At 44.9% G+C, this 27,783-nt stretch overlaps 1 protein-coding gene across 1 annotated transcript in view; it reads left to right on the forward strand.

Annotated features, from left to right (window-relative positions):
- GHDC (GH3 domain containing) overlaps nucleotides 1–27,783 on the forward strand; it is a 409,562-nt gene that overhangs the window by 270,305 nt on the left and 111,474 nt on the right. The window contains exons 5-9 of the mRNA XM_082271446.1: nucleotides 3,065–3,668; nucleotides 4,108–4,297; nucleotides 24,256–24,327; nucleotides 24,461–24,594; nucleotides 27,666–27,754. Of these exons, the coding sequence (XP_082127572.1) occupies nucleotides 3,065–3,668; nucleotides 4,108–4,297; nucleotides 24,256–24,327; nucleotides 24,461–24,594; nucleotides 27,666–27,754 (1,089 nt within the window). The remainder of the gene's footprint in view (nucleotides 1–3,064; nucleotides 3,669–4,107; nucleotides 4,298–24,255; nucleotides 24,328–24,460; nucleotides 24,595–27,665; nucleotides 27,755–27,783) is intronic.

Raw genomic sequence — 27,783 nt, forward strand, 5'->3', positions numbered from 1 at the left:
TAAAGTGCTGGCAGGTCCCTTCTCCACCATTTCTGCTGTGAGCTGAGTTCTCTGTATATTAGGAAAGTGGTGACATGCCCCCTCCTCCTGTTCTGCCCCTTATGCTGTTTGCTGAGTCCTCTGTGTAGAGAAGTGCTGATGTGCCCCTCCCCTTGCATCGCCCTCTCTGCTCTGACCTGAGTCCTCTGTATAGAGAAATACTGACACGTCCTCTCCCCCTTCTCTGCCCCCTGTGCTGTGAGCTGAGTCCTCTGTGTAGAGAAGTGCTGACACACCCCTCCCCCTGCACTGCTCCGTTCGCTGTGGGCTCAGTCCACTGTGTAGAGAAGTACTGACACGTCACCTCCCCCTTCTCTTCCCACCTCTGCTTTGAGCTGAATTCTCTGTGAAGAGAAGTGCTGACACATCCCCTCTGCCTACTGTGAGCTTGGTACACTGTGTAAACCATGGTTTCTCAATTAGGGTTCCGCCATGATCTACCCATCCATTGCAGGCAGGTGATGGGTACATCACATCCTTACCTAGCTGATCCTACATCTGCAACTCTCACTGCAGAGAGGCACAGGGAAGCAACATACTTTATTGGCCAGTGCTTATCCCAGCCTTCCCTCCTCTCCTGTCCATTCCAGGAACTTGTGACATCATATGGGATGGGTGAGAGAGGAGGGAGGGCAGGAAATAATGTGCCAGAAATGGTACATCCGCTTCTCTGCACCGCTTAGCATGAGGAAAGCTCTGCTGCACTAAATTATACAGACCCAAGTACTGCGTGCCCTCCTAGTCCCCCTATACTGTGCCGTCTTAACTCCAGGATTGTGCCCTGCTGCCCTCTGTAATATGTTGTTCTGGTCCCACAGTATTGGGCCCTCCTGGGGGCTCCTCTGTGCTGACACGTCCCTCCCCGTACCACCCCCTCTGCTGTAGAGAAATGCTTTCAAGCCCCCTTCTACTGCACCGCCCCCTCTGTTGTGAGCTGAGTCTTCTGTGTAGAGAAGTGCTGACATGCTCCTCCCCCCTGCACCACCCCCTCTGCTGTGAGCTGAGTCCTCAGTGTAGAAAAGTGCTGACATCCCCCCTTCCCCTCTGCTTTGAACTGAGTCCTCAGTGTAGAAAAATGCTGACAAGCCCCCTTCTACTGCACCACCCCCTCCACCGTGAGCTGAGTCTTCTGTGTAGAGAATTGCTGACATGCCTCCTTCCACTGCACCCTTGGCTGTGAGCAGAGTCCTCTGTGTAGAGAACTGCTGACACACCCCCTCCCCTAGCACCACCCCCTCTGATGAGTCCTCTGTGTATTGGGAAAAGTGCTGAGATGCCCTTCCTCCTGCACCACCTTCTTTTGCCTCATATTTCTTTCATGACAGATCTATTTTAATAGTATGCACTAAAGGGGACACTCTATGCAAAACATATATTTTACCTGTAGGATGAACCTAGTGGGCTAAACTGCCAAGTAGCTTTTAGGATTTCTATGGGATAGTGTCAGGAACTCCTTACTATTGCCCTGGATTTGTCTCTGCCTGTTGTGAATACAGGGCCGATGCAAGGATTTTTGTTTGCTTAGGCGAATGTGCATTTCGTAGGTTCCAGTTGTTGTGCAGTGCATTAGAGCAAAAGAGGGTGCTGAAATGGATAAGAGCTAAAGAGGGTGCTGTGCAGTGAATTAGAGCTAAAGAGGATGCCAGGCAGTGAATTAGAGCTAAAGAGAGTGCTAATTTTCCTCCATAAGTGATAATCCTAACAGGCCTGATACTGGCTTGGATCACAGTCTGTCTGGACACATTTTTCTCACAGTTAGGATACCTCCATACAGTGTACTGGATCAGTAGTAAGAGATAAATATGTGGGCTGTGCTGAAAGTAGTGTTAACATTTTTATTAAAGCAGAACTATACTCACCTTCTCTCCAGCACTGCAGTGTCCCCGAGCTCCTCGACAGCCGTTGTCATCTTCAGCCAGATCGGCTTCCGAATACTGATCTTTTTACATTTTTTTTTTTCTTTTTTTTTTTCCATTTTCATTTGCCTAGTTGAGATTACGTCATTACCGTGCATGTGTGGAAGTTCATTCATATCGGCATTGCCAAAATTTGTACAATGATCTGCATGTGCACAGCTCAATAGACAGGACCCACAGACATGTAAGGAACAGGAAAATATAGTATATTCTTTCCAGGTGACATTTTCATTTTAAAGTGGTTGTAAACCCTCTCATATACCCAGTGAAGTAAATAGCTTCAGGTATTACACAGCGATGAAACAAATCCTCATACAGAAGTTTTACTTGTTTATCTGCAGCATTCTCTACATCCCTTCAAAAGTGCAGATTTGTGATAACATTTTTCTGTATCTGTGAGGAGCAGAGAGGAGGGGATGGAGAGCTGTAGTTACACTGTGTGAGAGCTGATTGGAGGAAAGAGACACCCCCTCCACACATTGCACATGAATGAACGAAGGATACAGATTTGTGTTCTGAATAGACAAGCTGTGTGCTGTGCTCCCTCTCTGTCACAAACTTACCTTATGTGTCAGGATAACTTCTTAGAAGTGACTCATGCTGATAACAGAGGAATGAAGCACCAGGAAGAAACGATATTTAGAGCTTTGGAGATAGGCAAGTAAACTGTATAGATTTACATGTGTATGTGCTTTGTTCAGATTTCATTACAACCACTTTAACTTACATAGACAAAAGCAATAGCTTGTCATTGGTGGCTCTTTTCAATGGTGTCATCTCTATAAACATTCTGCAGCCTTCTGTGGGTGTCGGACAGCCTGCACCCCACCTTTGTCAAGCTCTGAATAATGGCACATTTTTAGAGTTTATTATCAATTACCTGCAATCAAAAAGAAGAAAATGAGCTAATATGAAGGAAGAGTTACTCTACCAAGATGTGAAATTTGAATGACCTACTGTAAGTTAATCAAAAAGTTATTCCCACTTTTGCATTACTTTCGGTACAGCCCTCTTAGTATATAGATGTGGTAGTAACAAATAGTAGCTTGTATATGTAGAAAGTTGTGTATGAAGTGATTGTTCCTTTGTTCCTTTTCTTTCTCTCCTAGGGAACAGCTGTATATCTGGAAGTAATTCAAAGTCATTTCCCTGAAGCTCTGAAAAAGGTGGCCAAGTTCACATTTTCTCCTAATGACAATCACTCTGAAGCCGGGATTCCGATTATTCCTTATCTTTCAGTCTGTTTCTTCAGCCTCCTGGAAAGGATTTACACATCACCAATCCCTCTTCATACTTCCATGTCTCATTATGAGATTCTGTACACCCAGCTTCTCTTTGCACTGAAGGACGTAGATCTACGCATCCTTGAAGTTAATTATTCGTGGCTCCTCCGTCATGTCTTCTCCATCTTAGAGGAACAGTGGGAGTCTCTGATTACAGATATCCAGCAAGGACGCCTTAATCTAGAATTCAAGCTACCTCTAAATATCAGAAAGCAGATAGAAAATGGTCTGATTCCTGATGCAGTCCGAGCTGAAGAATTACGTGCACAAGTCAAAAAGGGTTTTTGTGGCATTGCCAAGAGAGTGTGGCCAAACCTGCAAGTGGTTATAACTTTGGAATCTGGAGGAAATGACTTGGATAGACAGATACTTAAGGATACTATATGCCAAGGAGTACCTTTTTACTCTCCCTTGTACTATACAGCAGAAGGTATGGGATGTTTTTATATACCTCATTTTCCAATATCACATCTTTTTCTGCTCATGAGGTTCACTTTAATTAGATTTGACAGTTAGTGCTAGACTGAAAAATTCAAGGTGCATTGTTCTGTAGACTTTGAGCTTCAATGCAACATCCACGTAGGAGAGCACATAGACACACATACACATACCCTGGAACCATAGTATTTAGAAACAGAAGTGGCTGTTGTTTGGAGGACCACAAGAAACTCTTGTGCTTTTCATACAGGAAGCTTGTCCTATCCGTACATCTCCACTACTGATACTGTTAGTCATGTATCTGCAGGCCACCTTACATTGCTTAATTATTAACAAAAAGGCTTTAAAATGATTAAATGATAAGCTACTATGTATAGGCATGTAAAAGATTTGGTTGCCTTTTGAACTTGATTATGTGTTCTCCCTCTCAGGTCTTTGTGGTGTGAATTTGTGGCCAGCAGAAGATGTACCCCATTACACAGTGTGCCCCCGTTCTGCATTCTTTGAATTTATACCTGTGGATACCAGCGATCAGGAGCAACCACAAACACTGTGTATTCAAGATGTTTCTGAGGGGAAAGCTTATGAGCTGGTTATAACTAATAGAGATGGACTTTACAGGTGAGCAATGTCAAAGGAAGCCTGTCACCTTTAGACAATGGCACAATAATCTTATGTCTGTAAGATAGTGTATGGTTGAGCAGGCCTGGGTGATTTTTTACTGGGATTAAAACGTTGCATGACTATGTGAATTCAAAAACTAATAGTTTTTTTTGCTATCAGTGTATGATAATGAGTATTACAGAGTACATCTTTAGAAAGAAAAGAGAGAAGAAAAAAATGCCAAAACAAAGAATGCCTATTGTTAGGGTGGGGTGGAGGTCACAATGGGAACTCCCCTCTCTCTGCCTCTCACTGACAGGAGTGACTACATCCTCACTACTGTCAGCAGGAGGAGTAAGGATCTCTGTGTACTGGGGGGAAGGGGGGGGCTAGGGGGTTGGGGAGCTCTGTACTGGGGAAGGGGGAATCCCTGTTCTGGGAGGAGTTAGGGGGTGGGGAAGCTCTGTACTGGAGGGTGGGAGGAGGGGTGAGTTTTCTGTACTGGGGGGGTAGGAGGGGAGCTCTGTGTATTGGAAGGAGGAAACTCTGTACAGGGGAGGGTGAGGGACCTCTGCTCTGGGGGGGGGGGGCTAAGGGGTGGGGGAGCTCTGTACTTGGGGAGGAAGGAGGAGTGAGCTTTGTGTACTGGGTAGTGGGAGGAAGGGGAGCTCTGTGTACTGGGTGGGGGAGCTCTGCTCTGGGGGAGGGGCTAGGGGGTTGGGGTAGTACTGTGCTGAGGGGGTGGAAGGAGAAGGGAGCTCTGTACTGGGGACGGGTGGGGTTCAATGGCATACCTAGGGGGTGCGGCCCGCAACAGGTGCCACAGCTCTAAGGGTGCCACTTCCGACCAAAGCTAATGTCACACACAGTTGGCAGTTTGGCTGGTTAGTCGCAGTTGTTCTGGCACTTCACTGTGCACTCCGCTTCTCCTGCTCATCCCACAGAACAGCTTGCTTGGGAGATGCTGCACCTACTGTTGCTTAACAACGTGGTAACAGTAGCTGCAGTGTCACTCAATAAAGCTTTTCTATGGGTTGGGGCGGGAGAAGTAGAGTGATTAAGCACTGGTGTACTGTGAGGTCACTCTCCTCCTGCATATGTCCCAGCAACAAAGCATCACACTACCACACACCTTTTCTGACTAAAACTGAGGCAGCCCAGCCGCAGCACAAATGTAAAACGGGGAGCCTGTCTGAAACTGTAAGCCCTATATTAGAAGAGGGGATTTGTGTGGCAAAGGCTCCTGGACTGGAGAGGCCCTGGAGTAGGAAAGGGGGATGTGCAGAGAAGACAGTCGTCTAGGAGAAGGTAGTATGCGGAGGAGGCCATGTACTAGAAGAAGAGAGTGTGTGGAGGAGGCCGTGGACTAGGAGAGGGAGGTGCGCAAAGAAGCCTGTGGAAGCTGTGGATTAAGAGAGGTAGATTAGGAGCTGAGTTACTGGATTGGGAGAGGGGTGCCTAAAGGCTCTGGACTAAGACACATTTTGTCTAGAAGCCATGGACTAAGAGAAGGGGAGCATTGATGCCCTGGACTAAGAAAGAGGGTGCATGGAGGCCTGCTGGCAAGTACCACTGTATGCATAATCATCATCATCGTGCCTGCAAACTTCAATACAGTTAACAACAGCAGAGCAAGCAAGAAAAGGCCTGCTTATCAAAACTGAGGGAGCCATCCAGTCTGGAAGCTTGAGGGTGGAGCTACGCCCGAGGAGACCCAGCGTGCCCTGCTAGCAGTGAGCAAGAGGAGCAAGATGGCGGAAGGTGCACGTGTGTACCCAGCGCTGACCTTGTTGCCTGATCTGCAGGAGCTGAAACATCTGCTCAAGGTGGGATTGAGTCTGAGGCTGGGAACTCCCCTGTGAAGAGAAGTGAGTTTGGGGATGAGAGTTGTAAGTCTGCCACCTCCAGCAGCCCAGTCGGGGACCTGGTGCCTGTGAGTACTGCCCAGCAGAAGCAAGATGACATCCCTGAAGTGGGAGCCGTGTCCGGTAACCCTGCCAGCCTCACTAGAAAGAAGCCTCACGGAAGGAAGGCAGCTCATCTTTAGGTGAGCCAGTGGGGAGTGGTAGCCCTGTGTGCACAGACTTGAGGTCGCCCAGACTAAAGACAGATTTTGGGCTCTTGGATGGTGAGTTTGCAGATTGGTCATCGCACAGTAACTCGGAGGAAGAGTGGGAGTGGGGACCCGCTCAGGAGAACACTTTACATGGACAGCTGTGATGATTGCTGCCTGTGCCTTCATGGACTAGGCTGGCCTAACACCTTGTTTGTTCCAGATAGATGTCCCATTCCCAATTGAAGAATTTTGGGTAAGGCCTAGTGCTGTTTGCTAAATTTGGAGTGGTTACTCCTATCAGGGGAAAAAAGAGAGACATTTTTGTGTTCACTTTTATTGTCTCTGTCATGCAGGCTCATAACCCCCTGCTGACAGACTGGAGAGACTAGATAGCAAGTTAGAGTTAGGAATGTGTTTTTTGTTCTGTTTTGAAGGTATCATTGTGAACAGCTGTTCACCCTGCTGTGTGATGGACTCAAAATTTCCCGGTCTGCTCGGAGTTCTCCCCTCAGAGGGAGTTGCTCTGGCCTAATTCCTTGTGATTGCTATTTTGTTAGAGTTAGCTGCAGGGACCTGTAGCTAGGATGTACATATGTGATTCAGAGAAATGGCTATTTGTATACCTGAAAACTTATTTGTACATAGCCACATCCAAGTTGTTTCCCTTTTTCCCCTCCAACTGTATTTTTATGGGATGCCCTATTTTTCTCCTGGGCTCAGGTTTCCCTTTTTTTCCAATCATAGGGACAGGCTGGTCTCTCTGGGGGAAGGGGGAGAGCTAGTTTAAATAGTTTTTTTTTTTTGTGTAGGCAAATTTAAGGTGCCAGCCAAGCCTGTGTTAAATCTGGGTCTGGGTGAGGGACTCAGGGAGGCTGGATGACTTATCAGGCAGCACCTCTGGTACTTCCCACCTACTTGCTGGAAGTTTGGAGAAGCTTCCAGAAGAATGGGAGTTAGGTTACGTTGCCTGGAGTATTGATAATGGCCCCAGCCAATCCCCAGAAAGTGGACTGGCAGGAGACAGGCACCTCTTAAATACTCTTGGGTCATGCCAGCAGGGAGCAGTCGGGTGGACGATGGAGAAGGAGTGCTGAGGAGGATGTTGGTGGCCCTTGAGGGTAGCCCACTAGTCTGGGGGGAAGACCTGGGGCTCTGGTGCTGGAGGGATCCTCTTACAACACACAGAGGAGTCCTGTCCAGAGACACAGGAGCAAGAGTGAGCACAGGAGTAGCTTGCTAGCAGGTCCAGGAGTTTCCAGGAGAAGTCAGCCAGGTGGGCTGGTGAGTGTACAGTCTGAGAGGACTGTGGTAAATAGTCAGGAGGGCAAGTGAGAGAGGCAGCTTCAGCCAGGCAGGCTGGCAGTGCCTGATAAAGTGACGCCAGGAATGTAGCTGGACAGTGGATATTCTCTACACAACCAAGGGGGCCCGTGGTCCCTGCCTGGAAAGAGCTTTTACTTGATCTGGCTGAGTGCCTTGCCAGATTCACCAAACAGTGTTTCAGTTGAATCTGTGTTGTTTTCTGCAAGCAAGTGAGTGCTGGAGGAAGAAGAGTGTATATAGATTGTATGTAAACTGTAAATAGTCAGGTTGTCCCTGAAGAGTTCTAAAGTCAAGTGGGCATCCCATAATTTTCCCTCTAGCACAAACAAATGGTTACTGCTCACACCTGTAACTGGTCTCTGCAGTAAGGAGCATTGGAAGGGCAACGCATGTAACAAGACACAAAAAGATTTCAAGCTCTCCTTACCGACCAGTCTGCGACCAACCAAATTGACCTGTCTAACAGTATGCGTTAAAAACAGGGGTTTAGTTGCACACATCTGCAAATATATGTGTAATCCACAGAGCCCCGACAAGGTACCACATTTTCTGTGGTCCTAACTCTAAATTCTGTGAGCCTCCAACAATGGAAGCACATGCATTTAAATGGACAGGTGTAGGGCAGATATACCTGAAGGGAGCCCATCCCTTCTTAAAAAGGCATAAAGGCACACTGAAAACCCAGCCTATAGCACCATGGCAGCAAAGGTGTCAGTGCGATGCCTGGCCAATTCGGTTGGTCGCAGACTGATTAGTAAGGAAAGTTTGGAATCTTTTTGTGTCTTGTTACATAATTTTCCCTCTACCCTATCCAAGTTTATCACCTCAAAAAACATAAAAACAAGCACTGGACTGTTTCTTGACTCTGGGATAGTGTGCAGATTTGGTGTGCCTGGCTGTGCAGGGTGGGGGATCTCTATTCACCAGTGACTCCTATGTGGGGTGTGCTACACTTTTTTTGTTCTGACTTGACCTGTGCTTTGGGTCTCATTTATTTCATTGCCAATCTGACTTGTTGTTCACAACCTGCTTTGGCTTCTCTCACTGCTGTATTAGTTTGAATCTATGACTGCCTGTATACTGACCTCAGCTTGTTTACAATAAACTGACCTTGGCCTTTTTTTTTTACCTTGCTTGTCTACCTGTTCCACTGCCCAGAGGAGTGGTGTCAGGAGGCCCAAGGAAGGCCATCCCTGTTATCTTGGCCTCCAGTAATGTAAAGGAAGGGTATACTTTTTGAAAATATATGGATAATTACAGTGGTGTATTTAGGTTTTGTGCTGCCCTAGGCCTGACTAAACTTGGGCACCCCCTAATTTAAATATGACCCACCCCTTCCTGTAAAGGCCACTCCCTTTCCTGTTTATGACCTGCCCTGTCATCTGTAAACCACAGACCACAACCACAGTCTATCAGTGGCCATTAGTGCATCCTCATCAGTTCCTAAAAGTTCAGCCTCATCAGTGCCCATCAGTGCAGCCTTATCAGTGCTCATCTGTACAGTCTCATTACTGCCCATCAGTGCAGCATATCAGTGCGGCCTCATCAGTGGCCATCAGTACATCCTCATCAGTGGCCACCAGTGCAGCCTATCAGTGCATCATATCAGTGCCCATCATTGCTGCCTTATCGGTGCAGCCCCATCAATGCAGCTTATCAGTGCCACCTCATCAGTGGCCATCAGTGCAGCCTATCAGTGCCCTTTAGTGCAACATATCAGTGCCCATCAGGGGAACATATCAGTGCAGCCTCATCAGTGAAGCTTATTGGTGCCGCCTCATGCTCATCAGCACCCATCGGTGCAGCATTTCAGTGCTGCCTTATCAGTGTAGCCTCATTAGTTCTCATCAGTGCAGTTTATCAGTACCCACCATTGCCGAAGCATATTAGTGCCCATCAGTGCAGCCTGTTAGTGCCTATCAGTGCAGCATATCAGTGCCCATCAGTGCAGCATATCAGTTCCCATCAGTGCAGCCTGTTAGCGCCCATCAGTGCAGCATATCAGTGCCGATCAGTGCAACATATGCGTGCTTCCTTATCAGTGCAGCCCCATCAGTGCAGCATATCAGCGGCCATCAGTGCAGCCTTATCAGTGCCCATTAGTACAGCCTTATGTCACTGGATTAGTAAGATTACTCCTTTCTTTTTTGGATATTTGGACTTGTGTTGCTGCCACTGATTGTAATCATAGGATTATTTCACTTATTTGTATAATGACAAGGAAGTCCATAGTCATTATACAAATAAATGAAATAATCAGTGGCAGCAAACACAAGTCCAAATATCCACAAAGAAAGGAGTAATCTTACTAATCCAGTGACATATTGCGATACCACATATGAGATGAGCGGGTCCAAAATATTATTGCCATCATATACAATTAAAAGTCTTAATTTTATATGATGCAATTCAATATGCTCGCTCAAGGACAAGGATGTTTAAAGAAAATAAATTATATTATTGACATGATGCCTGCCATACTTTGGGGCGGAGGAGGGTAGGCGGAGCATTAAGCTGCAGTGCGACACTTAATAGCATTGGCGGCCGTCAGGTCTGTTGTTTTAAGTGCAGTCAGCGGCCTGTGGTCTATCTGAATGTCCTCACTGACCGGTATTATAATACCGGCAGGTAGCAGTGTGACCGCTTAATGGGCCTGCCAGACTGATTTGCCTCCTGAACTCTGCCCTCTGGCCCAATTCGCACCATAAGACTGGCACTGTACTAAAAGTGTAGCGCAGCCAGCAGAGACAGGGGGGAAAGGGATGACGAAGAGCTAACTAATAACTTAACATAAGAATGGATTTAAATGTTTTGGTTACACCTATGTGTAGAGCTGCATTTTCTGCACATATATTTTACAAGATTTTTATAATGCTGGTTTGCCCTTAAAAAATATTCATCAACACAGTAGAGCAGGGTCAATATAGATGTGAAGATAAACATTTTGAACTAAAGAGTGTATTCTCGATACAGTATTTCCGGACACAGAAGCTCCGGTACACTCCGCTTTTAAAGCCCTTGCGGGCCCCCGCCACCTCCGACATCCTCCAGCCTACACCTGGGGATCTGGAGCATCACACAGCTCTGCAAAGAGATTGGAGAACCGTCTCTCAGATCTAGAGGATGAAGAACAATTTTTTTCAGGCAAGTAACCAACAACAATCCCAGACACAGCAATATATTCCAGATAAGCTCAAAGGTCTCGAGAACCAATCCCGTCGGAACAATCTGAGAATTATAGGGCTCCCTGAGTCATTCAGTGCGGGTTCTCTGATAGAGATCTGTGCCACACGGCTACCTCATGCACTGGGGATTGCGACACCATGTGTGGTCGAAAGAACACACCAATCCCCTCTAATGATCGACGCTCTCCTCCACCAGGTATCGTACGATATCTCAACTGCATGGAAAGAGTAGCCATTGTTAAGTCCTGCTGTAATGAAAAGTCACTCCAATTAGACGGCCACAAACGGCTTCAATTTGCGGACTATTCACAAGAAGTTGCCCGCAGATGCAAGGCCTTTTAGCCCATATGTGCCACGCTTTATCAAAAAGGCTTTAAATACACACTAGCTTATCCTACGCTCCTCTGGTTCACCGACCCGACTGGTAATCTGAAATCTTTTTCACACCCTGAAGAGCCAGCCAACTATTTACAGGCCTATCTTCATATTCCAATGGAAACCCAGCCGACGACTGTTCCCTCCCTCTTCCCTGGCAACAGAGATCTTCGCAGCCCAAGGAAAGACTCACCGAAAAGCGCCCACTATTCCAATAAGCCCAAACATGACAAATCCCACTGATGTTTGGATGAAACCGGCTACACAACCTATTCACCACCACTGGCGCTCCTAGGGCACTGGTGATATATTTTGGCAATTCTGTATTAGTAACCAAATAACTCTGATTCTCTCTACTGTTAACCTTGTTTATGTATTGCCACTCTGTTTTTTTTTCAGTTTTTTTTTTTTTTTTATACCAACAGCCTTACCAGAGATGTATCTACTGAAATTCGCCATGGCTGTCCAGACTCTTGGGATCTGCATCATTGCCCCTTAGCCTTCACATCCCCAGGGAGACACCAACTACACAAAGTCTGTGAGCGATTCGTCTTTACATCTCTGGTAACGTTGTCCTGGGAGTAATGCATCTCATGTGGAAGAAAGCGAAGTCTACGCAGTTTGTGGTATGTTCATATTTTTTTCTCCTTTTGTTCTCCTATGTTGGGTTAGTAAATACTCCACACCCTTCTCTACAGGAAGCAAGCACCCCCTCTATTGACATATCCCACCGGGCTACACCTCCATGGCATCAATCCAGTTGCCATTTACTCCCACCCTAATCATTTTTACCAAACCCTCTCCCCCCCAACACCGCTCTGACATGAAAGTGGTCTCATGGAATGTCAAGGGGTTACGGTCTCCCCATAAAAGAATGGCCATTCTACATCATCTTAAGCAGCTTAAGACTGATATAGCCTTACTTCAGGAAAACTCATTTGCACTTATCAGACTTCAACCGTATGCGCAAATTGTGGATAGGTCAAGTCCATAGCTCTGCATCAGTTAAAGGGAAAGCAGGTGTACTCATTCTCATCCACAAAAACCTTCCCTTGAGGTCCTATCAGTAGAAAATGATGAGGACGGTCAGATGGTCATAATCAAACTCAAAATATTCTCCAGGGAACTGGTACTCATTTATGCCCTTAACTCTCCCTCCAAATCCTTTTTTTTTAGGGTCTCTCCTCTCACCTAGTTCCCTACATCCACCTTCCTCTACTAGTCGGAGGTGACTTTAACTCGGTAGCACCTTCTGTAAGATAAGTCTTGGGGCAGGACCCCTCCAGCCCCCCTCCCTCGCCTCGTCAATACTCCTCTAACGCAATTCGCTAATTGACTAGTTGACCTGAGGCGGCTTGCTAATCCCGTCGGTAAAGAGTACACTTTTTCCTCTCCACCCCATAATAGCTTATCCAGGATAGACTATCTCTTTTGCAACTCTCTTCAAAAGTTTACCACAGATACCCTAATATCGGAGATTGCAATTTCGGATCACGCCCCGTTTTCTGTCACTTTGACTTATCTTGCACCCCCTAGTACAGCTAGAACCTGGAGATTCCCTTAATATCTATGCAGCAACCAGGACCTCCTCAATGTCATCAAGAAAGCCTGGACAGAATACGTGGTAACTAACACAGAACATGCTGTGAACCACAACCTACTCTGGTGGGAGACAGGGAAAGTTGTGCTACGGGGCAAGATCATTGCCTTCTCTGCAGCACACAAAAAGGATGTCAACAGACAGTATCGCATAGCAAGTGACAACCTTCGTATAACCCAAAATCGTCTCATGCTACAAAACTCTCCATTCCTTAGGCAAGCATGGAAAGAGGTCAAAAAACAATTCAATCTGTGGGCGGAGGCTCGGGGGCGATATCACCAATCGCAACTGTACCTGCAATTCCACAAATATGCTAACAAGGCAGGCAAACTCTTAGCTCCGTTGTGCAAAGAACCTTGCACTCCTGCCCATATATCTGCCCTAAAGAAACCTAAACGGTGTGCTATCTTCCTCCCCCAAGGATATCAACTCCATTATGGTGCAATTCTATGCTGACCTGTATAGCCCTGATCCTATTGATGACCCAGCAGCGCAGGCCTTTCTTTGCTTGCACCAGGCAAAACTCTGGGCAGAGATGGGTACACCTCAGAATTTTTTAAGCTCTCCACAGACCTAATCGCTCCAACCCTTGCCTCAGTCTACCAAGCCATCTTAGACGGGGGCTAATACCTTTCCTCGGGCTTCCAAGCTTTCATTAAATTGATCCCAAAAAAGGAAGAGACCCAACGGCGCCCGATCTCCTTGCTCAACTTGAATTTGAAGATTCCAAAATCATGACCAACAGGTTAGCATTAATCGTGCCATCACTAATTCACCCCTCTCAAGTGGGCTTCACACTTGGACGATCAGCCACGTCCAATATCCGTAAAGTCCTTTCCGTCTTAGAACAAGCGAGGGCCAAACCCACCTGGCCCTCAAGCTCCTGTCATGCTTCCGTCTTTTCCACTCTAATCTCCAAGGAGTCAGGGTCGGTCAACAAGAAGTCCGTACAGCCCTTTTCGCCGATGATATCTTAATCTTTACCTCAGACCCTAAGTCAGACATGCCCCCCATATACAGGATATTTTCACATGGTTCCAGGCTTGTTCAGGTCTTAGAATTAATTTTTCCAAAAGGGAAATCTTGCCCCTATTCCAAGCCCGTACACCCTTCTGGTCAGTTCAATCCACATTCTCAGTTGCTAAAACCCACATCACCTACCTAGGCATTAAAATAGGAAAGTCACTTAACTATACTTCAGAAATTCATTAATAACTCTATATTTACCTCCTTTTCATCCCCACAAACAAGATATCATCTTCCACATAGTGAACATAGTGTGTGTTTTTACAAATCAGACACTTTTACTCTAATCATTATCACATTTCAAATGTAGAAACACCAACTTTTTATGAAAAACTTTGTTTACAGAACCAAAGAGGAAAGGGTCTGATCTCCAATATATACAATAACCTAGTGAACACGGTTCCTCCAGAAAAACTCCCATATATGCTTAAATGGGAATCCGAATGTAATTATCTTATTCTGTGGAAAATTGGGATGATAGCATTATAAACCTTAGGAAATGCGCTAGATCTCTTATCATACGTGAAACTGCTACTAAACTTTTCACAGGATGGTACTTAACACTAACCATATTACATGCTTTTTTCCCTTCAGTCTCCTCAAACTGTTTCAGAGGTTGTTCAGCTCCAGGCTCCTTCACACATATTTTCTGGGAATGCAGAAAAATCCCATATATTTGGCACCAGCTTGAAAAATTTGCTTCCACTATTTCTGGTATTCCTATAACTCTCAACATATCTAATTGCCTATTATGAGACTTATCCATACAATAAGTGTAGCCATACAATTGTTGATAGCAGTACACTGGAAGTAACCTTTATTTCCTTCTACCCAACTTAAACCAAGACTTAACACAATCTGCCTTATGGAAAAATTCTTTCATACTCTTTATAACTCCACTAATTTCTACAATAAATGGGATCCCTGGTTTAATCATGCAGACATTTTATTTCAACCCATTAATAATGGAATCTGGAAATAATTAACTTTACTAAATTTTGGTTATTCATCCTACTAAAATGCCTTAAGTTACATGTATATGTTCAGGAAAGCTAAATAGAATGATATTATATTTTTATATATTTCATATTTAATTGACAAACACTGTGATTTTTTATATCAGTTTATATTTTTCTGTCTTTTGTACCTAGGAAGTGTTCCCTTTTTATACCATGTTTACTAATGCTCAATCTTCACTTGTACCACCAATTTATCTTGAATAAAAAAAAAAAGAAATAGGAAAGTTACCCTCCTCCCTTTAGCACCCTAATTTCCCTCCAATTTTCTCCAGAAATCATCAGGGAACTAGAAAACGGGTCAGAACTTCCCCTCTCCCTACTTGGCAGATGTAATTTATTCAAGATGGTTAGTTTCCCCAAACTTCTCTATCCCCTTCAAACCACCCCCTTCCTATTACGGCATAAAGACATCCAGTCCCTCCACAGGGCTCTTTCAGCTTTCAATGGTGTGGGCGCCGTCCCCGTGTATACCTTCACAAGTTATTCCTTCCCAAACGTGAGGGGGACTCTAAACTACCGAATATCCAAATGTACAATCTATCTTGCCTCCTCAGAGTGGGTTTGGTTTTGTTGTCAGGGACATCCAGATACTCCAATTATGATCTAGAATCCCAGATGTTAGACCCATGTGAACTGCCTACTTTATTGCATTGCAGAACCAACTCGCTCCCTCCACCTTTAAAACATAATCTACTGTTACATGACACCCTAATAGCCTGGAGGGAGATCAGGAAAAAACAGGGCTCTCCCCTTTTACATCTTGCCACCTTCTAATAACTGGTCACCCTCTCTTTCCACAAACACTACAGTACGCGGCCTTCTCCACATAAGCCTTCCCACGGGCTCACAAAATGGTCCGATTTTTTGACCCCTCCTCCGGCATAGCCCTCCTGTTTCTAGTTTGCAAACCCGATACAACCTACATGGCCACCAGTTCCTATATGTCCAACAAGCAATTAACTTTGCAGTTAGCCTTTGTCCTGACAGGGGCACATGCTTTCGCACCTCTATACTGGACACTCTCTTGGATCACAACCGCCCTAAAATCTGACATTTGCAAACCCCTATCCTCCCGACTCGTCAAGCCTCTCCATCCGGGTCCAACCTCCCCATGGAACTAAAGTCTCACTCTCCCAGAGACAAGAGATTACATCTCAGCGGGTTACAACACCACTTGTGCCTTCATCACCATTGAGTTCTGGAGGGAGCAGCAACTCAAAATCATGCACCAAGCATATGTACCATTCTCAACATCCTCAACCTTAACAATCCAACAACAGACTGTGGCACTGCCATCTCATCTCTCGTTTCTGGGATCAAATAGAAAATTTTGCAGCCACAGTAACCAGGTATCAACCATGCAAAGACCCCTTCCCCCTACTATTTGGTTTCTTGGAAGGATCCTCCCCCCCAGGTTATACCAAAACACAGTCTCTGATCGTACAATGCAAACAAAGCTTGGCTATCCACATGCTTCATGGTGGCTAGGAGATCTATCCTCAAACAGTGGACCTCCACCATTCCCCCCTACCATCTCTGATGTGAAAACTGAACTCACCAGCCTTATTTGCAAAGAAAAACTGGACTTGATACTCTCCACTTGCAACCACTTTCGCTTTTACAACAATTGGGGCCCTTACTTGACAAAGTTTCCACACTCTGCGGACATCTCTCCCAGGACATTCTTCCCACCCGATAATGGGTGAGACCATTCCACCTCCTTCTCCCCCCTTCCCAACAATGTCTCAAAAGTGATTGACATCAAGATCACAGCCTCCAGAGCTACTCTGATGGTCACTTCCACCCCTAGACCTTTGTCCTACCCTATATATCCTATGATAGGGTGAGCAGACATCCCCGGTTTCCGGGGACATTCCCTGGACTGAGGACACTTTCCCCGGCCCGAATCTGTCCCTGGTTTTGTCCCCGCTTTGCAGGGATGATCCTGGGCTGGTGCACCGCGAGCTGGATGGGGGGGGGTTGCCCAGGGTCCCGCTGGGCCTATTAGGCTGCCTCGGAGGGGAAGGGGGGTCAAGCGGCGCCGGATAACACAGAACAGGGACCTTGCGCTTACACAGCAGCCGCTGTCATATGAATTCCTGCCTCCTGGACGGGCTCCTATGATAGACCGCACACTTTTGACGTCTATCATAAGAGGCGGGACTTCATATGAGAGTGGCCGCGCCACTGTCTCCCGTCCCAGCGGGAGACCCAGGCAACCAGCCTGCACGGCCGCCGAAGATCCCTCCACAATTTTTTTTTAAATGTACGAAAATATCGGCCGATACCGATATGCAATGGCCAAAACTTCGGTATTGAAAAACCGATATCGGTTGATCGCTACTCCGCACCCCTCTCCTACACGTACCACCCATCGCCATACACTACGCACCCCTCTCCTACAGGTATCACCCACTGCCATACACTCCGCACTCCTCTCCCACACCTACCATCCACCACAATGCACTCCGCACCCCCCTCCTACACGTACCACCCACCGCCATACACTACGTACTCCTCTGCTACACATACCACACACACCGCCATACACTCCGCACACCTTTCCTACAGGTACTTTCCTACAGGTACCACCTACCGCCATTCACTCTGCACCCCTTTCTACATGTACATCGATCCTGTGAAGATTGGAGGGCTGAGGCTGGGAGAGAATATACTTATACATTCAATCGGATCTCGGCAAATTCTAGGATTGCACCAGCATGGGATCCAAGCTGTCCGTGGATGAGTCTGCATGAGTGGTGATTGTGGGTGGAGGATTTGCTGGCATAGCCGCTGCCAGTCAGCTGAAGTCACATGAAATCCCTTTTGTTCTGGTGGATATGAAAGACTGTTTTCACCACAATGTTGGAGCGCTTCTTGCTTCTGTAGAGAGCAGTTTTGCAAGAAAGACCGTCATTTCTTAAATAGATTCATACCAGGACAGCTTCAAACAAGTCAAAGTCATTTGAATAAACCTGGAGACCCAAAATGCGGTGCTAGAAAGCAATAAGGAATTGCACTTTTCCCATCTCATAATTTCTACAGGGATCTTTAGTCCCTTTCCTGGAAAGATTACCATAATGACCACCAAGCTATTCAGATGTATGAAGATCTGGTAACAGATCATTGCTGGTTACCCGGCTATTACTTTTGCACAGTGCCTATGGACCCCTTTGGACATGACCCCTCCCTCTCCGCCCTTCATCTGTGGCGTTCTCAGTCGAGTCCCGCCGTCTCAGTCCCCTGGGGTGACTGCTCCCTGGCGTGCCCCCCACCCACAGGGCTGCCAGACTCTTTTCTTTCTATTCCAAATTGAGCTGTCATGCAAGTACCAGGGCTTCAGCTCTTTTACTACTTCCCCTCAGGGATTTATTACATATACCATATTACTTTGGTCTTTTTCCTTTCATTTTTCCAGACTTTATTCTCTGCATCTACTCCTAAAGAAGTGGATACTAATCCACGAAACGCGTAGAGTTATAGGATGCCCAGATATGTTTGGAATGTTTCTCTGTTACTTTTTGTACTTTGTCAAGCTTTTTAATCATATGGGGCTGATCACAAATGGTGTCACGGACCGCGATTTCTTTCTCTTCCTACACATACTGCCCCCTCCATACAGGCCACACCATTCTCCTGCACATACTACCAGCCAGCATACACTCCACACACCTCTCCTGTACATACTACCCACCGTTATACCCTCCGCACCCCTCTAATACTTCATAAAGTTTTTTCTCTATCCTATTTTTTTAACATTTGGTAGTCCTATCCCAAAAAAATTCTAAGTATATTTTCTTTATCTCATGGATGAAATGTGAGAAATAACGTATATATCATACAATCACTCCATAAACACATACCACATACGCTGCATATATAATTTGAGGAAAAGATGCTTATAAAATAGTTTACCATTTGCCAAAAAAAAATGTCCCCGGATTTAGTTGTAAAAATCTGGTCACCTTATCCTATGACTCAATGTGTGTAGCTGACCCCCCCCCCCCTCGGTGCCAATCATCAGCTATAATCGATACAATATTACCCAACTTCACCTACTCTGATACCCTCTTCTACATTGAATGTGTGTTTGCCACCTTATGAGCTATATGACAGCTCTTCTCATGTAAGATCCTATCTGTGGTTCTATTCCCCCCCCCCCTCCTCTCTCCCATCCACCCTTCCCCTCTCCCCCCTTCCTTACCCTACTACCTATCCCCCCCCACCCCCCCTTCTCTTTTAATCTTGGAGTTGTTTGCTTTCATTGATCCTGGGGAATTCCCCCAGGGTCCTGCTGTTTATGTTCTTGATGCTTTGTATTCTGGAAAATCCCACTAAAAAATGTTTAAAAAAAAAAAGTGTAGTCTCTGGCAGGTCAGGGGCTCCAATATGGTCAGTAGAATGAAAAATAGAACAAGACCCCTTTCACACGGACGGTTATTCCTGGCACAAAGATTACTCACATTTGTACATTGCGATTATGTGCGATTACGTGCGTTTACATGCTGCGTTAGTAAATTCTTCCCTTTTGTATAGCAACTGTTTACTTATTTTTTCTTTGTACTGCGATTAACTGCGTTTATATACAGATAACTGCGGTACATTGCTACTGAACGCTGTCAACTTTATTTTTCCTAAATGCACAAAACCTTATGTTATCAAAACGTTGCTAAAATGCAGTGTGTGAATGGGGCCATAGGGATGCATTGTCTGCATTTACCTGTGGTAAATAAATTCTTCTTTCCGCAGCTAAAAGCTGTATTCTAACCGTTCGTGTGAAAGGGGCCTAAGTCTCAGTGGCCTTATAAACTATAGAAGGCCTAGGGGGCATCATATTATAAAACTAAAAAATGTATAGTATAAGGTTTAAAGTAAGATCTGGACGATACTATCGTCAAACAGATGGTAGCAAAATCTCAAAGCAAGTAATAAATACCGTACCTCATTTCAGTGTGATGAAGCTTGAGAATATTATATTGTATATATCAAGGTGATTTAAAGCAGAGATTTCTCAGTTTTTGAGAAGGTTTGTCAATTAGAGCCGGTTCACATTGAGGCGATCCAACTTGCCGGGGCGACCTGTGAAGTCGCGGTGCACAGCGCACCGCGACCTCGGAGCGACATGCACGGACTTCATATCATTGAAGTCAATGCAGGTCGCTCCAGGTCGCCCCAAAGTAGTACTGGACCCTTTTTCTAAGTCGGAGCGACTTGTTTCGCTCCTATTAGAATGGGTTCTGTGCTAATCTATGGCAGGCGACTTGTCAGGCGACCAAGTCGTCTGACAAGTCGCCCCAGTGTGAACCGGCTCTTACTGTATAGGTAAAGAGGTGATGAGCAGGTGTGTCTACTTTTCTGCCCTTGTATGGTTTTGGTGGCAGAATGGGAATCATTGGGATATCTTCTGCCACAGCAATTGAGTTCACAAGTTATGCAGCTGTCCTGTTTGGAACCACACATTTGCCCCTCTACACATTATTCATTAATAAGGCACCTAATAATTCTTATGAGTGATCCTGCTATATAAAGATAAGAACAAAGTATTGCATTAAAGATAAATATAACAATTCTTTAAACATAAGCTCATCAAATGGTAAACATGCATCCACTACACATGCAAAAAAACATATTGAAGTACATTTTATACTTGATCAGAAGAAAATATACAGTATCTAATGTAAAATAGTGCTTTTTAATTACTAATTCTGTATAAAATGTAAAAATTGCAACACTGTGGGTCAATTTACTAATGGCAAATAGACTGTTCACTTAGCAAGGGAAGTTGCAATTTGCAAGGGAAATATCCCTAGAGCTTAAAGCACAGTTCCACCCATATTTGCGAGTTGCTTTTACTCACATGCTCACCCGCAGTGCAGCCCTAAATGGATATTCATTTTTTTAATTATGTCTAAATACCTTGTGTCAGCGGCACTTCCGGTCCCAGCTGCCTAGGCATTGTCGTTATCAGGCGATTCCCTTGGACTCCTGGGATATCGGCGTCATCGATCCTAGAAGTCCAAGGGAATCGCCTGATTCTCTATTGATTGCCAGGTTGATTGCCATAACAAACGGGGCAGGAACTTCCGCTGCTGCCGCCATCGCTATGGCACCATACAATCAGAAAACTTCGCCGGGTAGTGTCATCATTGGCGCGAGATCGAGAGGTGCATGCTGGGTAGCCAGCTGCACCTTATCTAGGAAATGTACACGAGCAGTCTTTAGATGCCCAGAACTGCGATGGCCCCTGCCTGCTTCACGAAATCAAGTAATTTTTTACAGATTAAAAAAAGAACACTCATAATTACATTTGCAACAGTATCCAGATAGTAATGTACAATCTGTGCCAATCATGGGGGTGCTTTTAGAAAAAAAAACTGATTATGGTGACTGGAGTACCGCTTTAATGAGGTGAAGCTTTGCTGACTTTCATTATCCAATCATGTGTAAGAAAAAATGTTGTTTTTTTTTCTTCCTTGCATGTGACTGGTCACTGGCTTTGCAAAGCGAAATTTGTTCACATTTACTAAAGTCTGGGGAAAATTCCCTTGCACAGAGCAACGTCCCATGCAAAGTGAACAGCATGTTTGCCTTTAGTTAATCAACCCCAATATCGCCCACCAATGAGCCAATCTATTTAGCATTACAGGTAAAAATGTGCCTGCCACTCTCTCTCTCTTTGATTTATGATTTTGGCTATACTCCCTACTCTTTTGCCCGCTCAGGCAAAAATCAGAAATTGAGCACAGAGCACCTGCACCTTATTGCACTCAGGAATTACCTAAAGATTTGCACTACTAGTCACCTATGAACTTTATTTTTGATCTTTTTTGATTTTTTATGAGGAGCTTTTTGAGCTAATAATATAATATATTTTTTGAGCACATATGGAACATTATTAATCACTTATAGTAGTGCACTAATATTTGTATCACTATTATTGTATTTATTTGCTGTTATATTGTTTATTATTACCTTGCTCTACCAAGCATCTCATTTTTAAATATCCTAATTTAGCACTTTAGGTGTGTCCATCAAATTTGCATATATTTATTGGCTTGTTGCACTGTCAGCACCTTAAAACCATTTAGCACTACAGGTGTACCCATCTCACCTTTTACTAATTTCCTTGCAACACTATATATAATTTGATGCACTGACAGCACTTTAACCCACACATTTATATTGCACATCCCCAGCAAGCGCTATAGGTAGCCCCTTCCCCTTGAGGCTATTTACATTTTACCTCTACTTTTACTATAGCAGCTGCATCCCCTTTTTTAGCTTAAAGCGGAGTTCCGGGCACAAAAACGATATTTTTTTTTTGTGCCCCTCCGCTAGGTATGCCTCACCTGAAAAGGAATTGGATAGTTATTTTTTTTTTTTGTTTACTTACCTTGCAATTGAAGATCGAAGATACTCACCTCAGAGTACTTCCTCCCTTGGAGCCGCGGCTCACCCCGTCACTTCCTGCCTCGCTATGATTCCTGGGAGCTGAACGTCACAGCTCCCATGAATCAATGCGACGGCACCGGCCCGCTCGTCATTTCCGGGTGACGCCGCATTCCCCTGCTAAACAGCTTCTGGGCATGCCCAGAAGCTGTGGAGGAATGCGGCGCCGCGCCGGAAGTGACAAGAGGGGCCGGTGCGGCGCATTCTGGGACAAGAAGACGCGGAAGAAGACACAGAAGAGGACCGCGCCGGCTTCAGCTGCCCACAAGAGAGATGGAAACGCTGTGGAAGAAATTTTATAAGTAAGTATTTCTTCTAAAAGGTAAGTGTGAACCGGGACAGATCAGAGGCTAGCCATTGTGGAATGTGCTAGCCCTGACTGTCCCGGGGGTATGTTTATTAAAAAATTACATCTGTGCCCGGAACTCCGCTTTAACTGGTCACCTTAACCATTACCCCGGTCCATTTGGCACGAGGGATATATGCCTAGTATATTTTTTCTTTACTTTTCCTATGGGACAGGAAAGTAAGGTAAATCTCCCCAATGGGACACGGATGGCAAAAAAACTGACAGGGGTTAACCCTCTCTTATTCTATCAATAAGTCACCCGGGTATGATGGATCTCCCAGGTGGATCAAATAAATTCTTTTACACCTTTGGAAGTTCATAAAAAGTAAGTATATTTCACAACTCCACCTTGAGAAATCTATAATAAAAAAATGTATGTCCTATGCCTCATACCCTATCCCAATTATATGCTCTCCTTTCTCTCTCGCCTGATGACTTCGTACTACCAGGGATTTTAAAATGGGAAGGAGAACTCCACAAGGTCTTCTCTGACTCACAACGGCGTAACATGGTGAGATTCTCTCTCAAGTCCTCTATTTGTACTTGTATCCAAGAATTGAACTATAAGATTCTAACTCACTGGTATTACACCCCTTCTAGACTCCACACATATCTTCTCCGAGACCTCGGACAGGTGTTGGCGCTGCCGGAAGGAGAGGGGAACTATGGCTCATATTTTTTGGAGCTGCCCTGCGCTGCGCGACTTCTGGATGCGGTTGCGCGGGGTTATTCAGAAGATGACAGAGTTTGTTGTCCCGGATGACCCTGCGTTCTTCTTACTTCATTGCTCTGGGATTGCGCCTAGAAAGTACAAAAGATCTGTGCTCAGACACCTCATGGATGCTGCAAAGTCCTGTATCAGTCTCTGCTGGAAGTCCACGTCGCCTCCGACACTCTCCTTGTGGCTCCGCAGGGTTAAGTGGATCAATGATTTGGAAGATATGGTATTCACTGCACAGGGGAGAAAAGAACGGTACTCCAAAACCTGGGCATGTTGGAATGCGTTCATTCTCTTGGACGAAGGACAGGCTCTGGGCGCCCCTGACACCTGACTTGGAGTTATGTTGTGTTGGTGTCACTCGCACGGGATGCCTGCCTACTATTTCCCTTCGCTGTCACCCCCTCTTTCGCCCCCCCCCCCTCTCTGTTCCAGTCTGTTCTTTCTCAGATTCTCCTCTGTCCCCTCCTTGATCTTTCCCCTTCCCTTCAGAGAAAAGTGTTACTTCTATATCCGAGTATAAGCGTGTAATCGCAATGGTGTGGCTCTCTACTTTTTTATATCTCACTGTTCCCATGGAATTAATGCCAATACTGTACCACAGTAATCGATTGTTCTGATGATCTGGTTTCGCCCTTCACTTGTACTTTATGTACTGTATTAGTTTGATAACTTTTTTGATATGATTCTTGTGCATTTCCATGCCTCCAGTTTACTTTCTCCTTCCATGCATACGCATTGTTGTGTATACTGTGATTATACGCGTCATGCTTTCTTTCTGTTTATGTTTTGATCAATAAAGAATTTGAAAAAAAAAATGTGTTCAGAAAGTTTATAGGGCTTCCATAAAGATAAATCGGAACCTCTGTGTTTCAGGTACCGGCTTGGGGACGTTGTACAAGTCACTGGATTCCATAATCACAGTCCTATATTGGAACTCCTATACAGGTATGCTTCATTTTTTATGTTATAATTAGGAGTTATTCATGGACTTTTTTTTTTCTTTTCAGTATATATTCAGTTAGTCTGCTAATATTGTCTCTCTACAGCCCTGAATCATGTGAAAAACATTATTTTGCAGGAAAAGCCAGACCCTGAATGTACGTGGAGAACGTATTTCGGAATCTAATTTCTATAAATCTCTTCTTCATACTGTAAACATGTGGCCAGGGGCCTCCCTCCTCAACTACTGCTGTGCAGAGAGTGGAATTATGGGTATGTAGTCAGTTTTAACATTTTTAAGGTTCTGTTGTTCTGTGATGGTAGCCTTTGACATCTGTGTAGGTACTTTGAGTTATGTAGTCATGCAGCACCCCTCTCTTCCTTCCATCATGGCTTTTTTCTGCTAAGCTGTTGGTTGCAATGCAGATAAACACCTCCTGTATTCCACAGTGTAAGTGGAGAGGTTTGCAAGGAGCTACATTTCTAGATAGTCATTGGAAAGCTTCCAATCAACAGGAATTGGACCTCAATTTAAGGTCCATGTCATGACTGGTTTTCTTTAGAGGTCACCTCCACCCACTGATTTGCTGCATCTTTTACCTGGTATTTATCAGCAGGGGGTGCATATTATTTTAAACCCATTTCTCCCAGAATGTAATGCTTAGACCTGATTGGCTAATCATCAGGCCCAAACATGATCACACTGAGGACAGGAGAATGTCATTAACCCTGTGTAAGATCTGGCACAGACAAAAACAGGACTTTTGGATTAGGATTGGTCCTCCTGCAGGCAACTGGAACGGACAGTTAGCGCAAGGAAAATAGGTGTTTGTGGGTGCAGAGATCTGTTCCAAAATTGCTTCAGACCTGTTCTGGAGATATGCAATTCACTGCTAAACTGAATACTTAACTTTAAATTTAAATCTGTACTGGTTCACAGAGCAAATGTCTCTCTCTCTGCTTTGTGTAGGTAATGTGCACACTTTACTTTTTTAGGCTCCATAGCCAGTTTATGTTGAGACTACTGGGTTGATTAGCATTAAATCAGTGGTGTATTATCCATGTGTGCAATGTGTGCAGTGCACACAGGCCTCAAGGGATGTGGGGCCCACTGTGCCCTTGCACATTGCACAACAAACATAGGAAAACTCTGTACCATTCCCCTTCCTGTGACTCAGCTGCAGCTGTGCTTGTCACAGGTAGCTGCAGCAGAAACACTGTTTGTTTTTGCTGGGGATGGGGCAGGCTGATATGGGAGTAGGGGACAGGCTGTGATTGCCAATTGCAGGCAACCATAGCCCCGCCCCTCTACTCCCCCTGCTGGCCTTTAGCACATGCCTTCTCCCCAGTATAAACAAACAGTGTATATGTTGCAGCTGCAGGGGAGATACAGAAAGGAGATTGGCTTCTCTGTTCTCCTTCTACCTGGACTCTTCACATTATTCTGTGATTAGCTGTAAATTACCCCACCTACTGGACCAAGTAATAGGAGAAGGGGGAGAAGAGCCATCGATGCATTACCCTGAGTACTGTGAAGAGGCCAGGGAGAAGGGGAACAGAGGAAAGCAGAGAAGAGGAGGGCTGTTTGTACTGCACTCTGTACCCTGTGTCATTACTAACCTAAGAACTCTGCATCACTTACTTTTGACCTCTGATAGGACACAGAGTTCAGGGGTTACTAGTGAGTGGCGCATAGGTCGGGTAAGTTATGCAAGGTTCAGAGGTCAGCGGTAAGTGACGCAGAGGTCAGTAGTAAGTGATACAATGTTAGCAGCAGATAGTATGTGACACATAGTTCAGGAGTCAGTAGTAAGTGATGCAGAGTTCAGGGGTTAGTAGTAAGTGAGGCAGAGCTCAGAGATCAGGAGTGATGTAGAGGTCAGGGGTAAGTAGCAAATGATGCAGAGTTCAGGGGTCAGTAGTAAGTGATGCAGATTTCAGGGGTTAGCCGTAAATGACACGGAGTTCAGGGGTCAGTAGGAAATGAGGCAGAGTTCAGAGGTCAGTAATGAGTCAGAGATCAGTAGTAAATGATGCAGAATTCAGAGGCTGGTAATGACTAAAGGATCGGTAATAAGTGACACAGATTTCAGGGGTCAATAGTAAGTGGCACAGAGTTCAGTAATGACTCAAAGGTAAGTAGTAAATGACGAAGAATTCAGAGGTTAGTAGTAGGTGAGGCAGATTTAGGAGGTCAGTAATGACTCAGGGGTCAATAGTAAGTGATGCAGAGTTCACAGGTCAGTAGTAAGTGATACAGAGAACAGGCGTCAGTAGTAAGTCTCCTACTATTAAAGGGGAAAAGGGACCAGCCATTTTATTTATTAAACATTTACTTATGATTTTCAAACATGTATTTAGGATTAAGCAGATATATTGGATGTATATGTTGTTAGAAGTCATATTGTATAACAGCTGTTGTGTTCAAATGCAATTTACACCTCCAGCTGTATAGATTGCTATCGAGGCCTTTGAAGAACTGTTCAGCTAAACAACTACTGGAAGTAACAAGCCTATGTGAACAACTATTCCACATTTAATTTAAGATGTGATTTCAAAGAAACTTTAGATAGATAGGTCCCACACTTTGTAAAACATATATAAATTGTATTACAAGTCTTTAGCCAGGTAGATCAATTGTTTTGAAACCAACACTACGTAATGTGACGGTATTGCTCTCCAAACTTGTCTACCAACATGTTTGTAAAATAAATATATTTTTCAATCTGGCTTCAACAGTCAAAATGTTACTGAAACCCATGAGCTTTGGGTTTTCCCCCTACACTACTAATTCTTAACAGATTCCCCTACATCTAATAATGGGCCCCTGGCCCTGCCAATGTACCTGCATAGATATTGTGCTGTACATTCCCTGTTCAACACTATCCCATTCTATACTATGTACGTCAACTCTGACTCTGTGTAACCACATCTCTTTAAGTCACTCCCAATATTCAGCAGAATTAGAAACATGCCAATTTTTGCTGCATGCACCACATAGTCTTGCACGCAAGCCCACTGCTTTCCGAAAACGCCCCTGCATTAAAGAGAAAAGAAAACCACAGCAAATACAAATACTGTAACTGCTGACTTTTAATAAATATGCACTTACCAGATCAGGGATCCAGCGCTGTCCTCATCCAAGCCAGTCTTCGGGTCCCCGACACCGCCATCTTCATTTTTCAGGAGAAGATCCGCTCTAAATTATTTGATAATATTTTCACGCAAGGAAGTGGAGGAGGTTATTAACTATTTGTAAGCTCATCATAGAATGTTTACACTCTGTAGTGAATTATATGTAAATCTGTGTTCATATAGATTGTAAAGTGATATTTTCTTTTTAGGTCAATTCTCTGGGGGCTCCGACCCTCACTATAAGGTGTTTGTTGCTCTAAAAGGGGTGAGAGACCTTTCTGAGGAGCAGAGGTATAAGGTGAGCATGAGCCAGTGATGACTCTAATA

Source organism: Pelophylax lessonae, assembly GCF_965119305.1.
Source record: "Pelophylax lessonae genome assembly, chromosome: 11".
Classification (NCBI taxonomy): domain Eukaryota; kingdom Metazoa; phylum Chordata; class Amphibia; order Anura; family Ranidae; genus Pelophylax; species Pelophylax lessonae.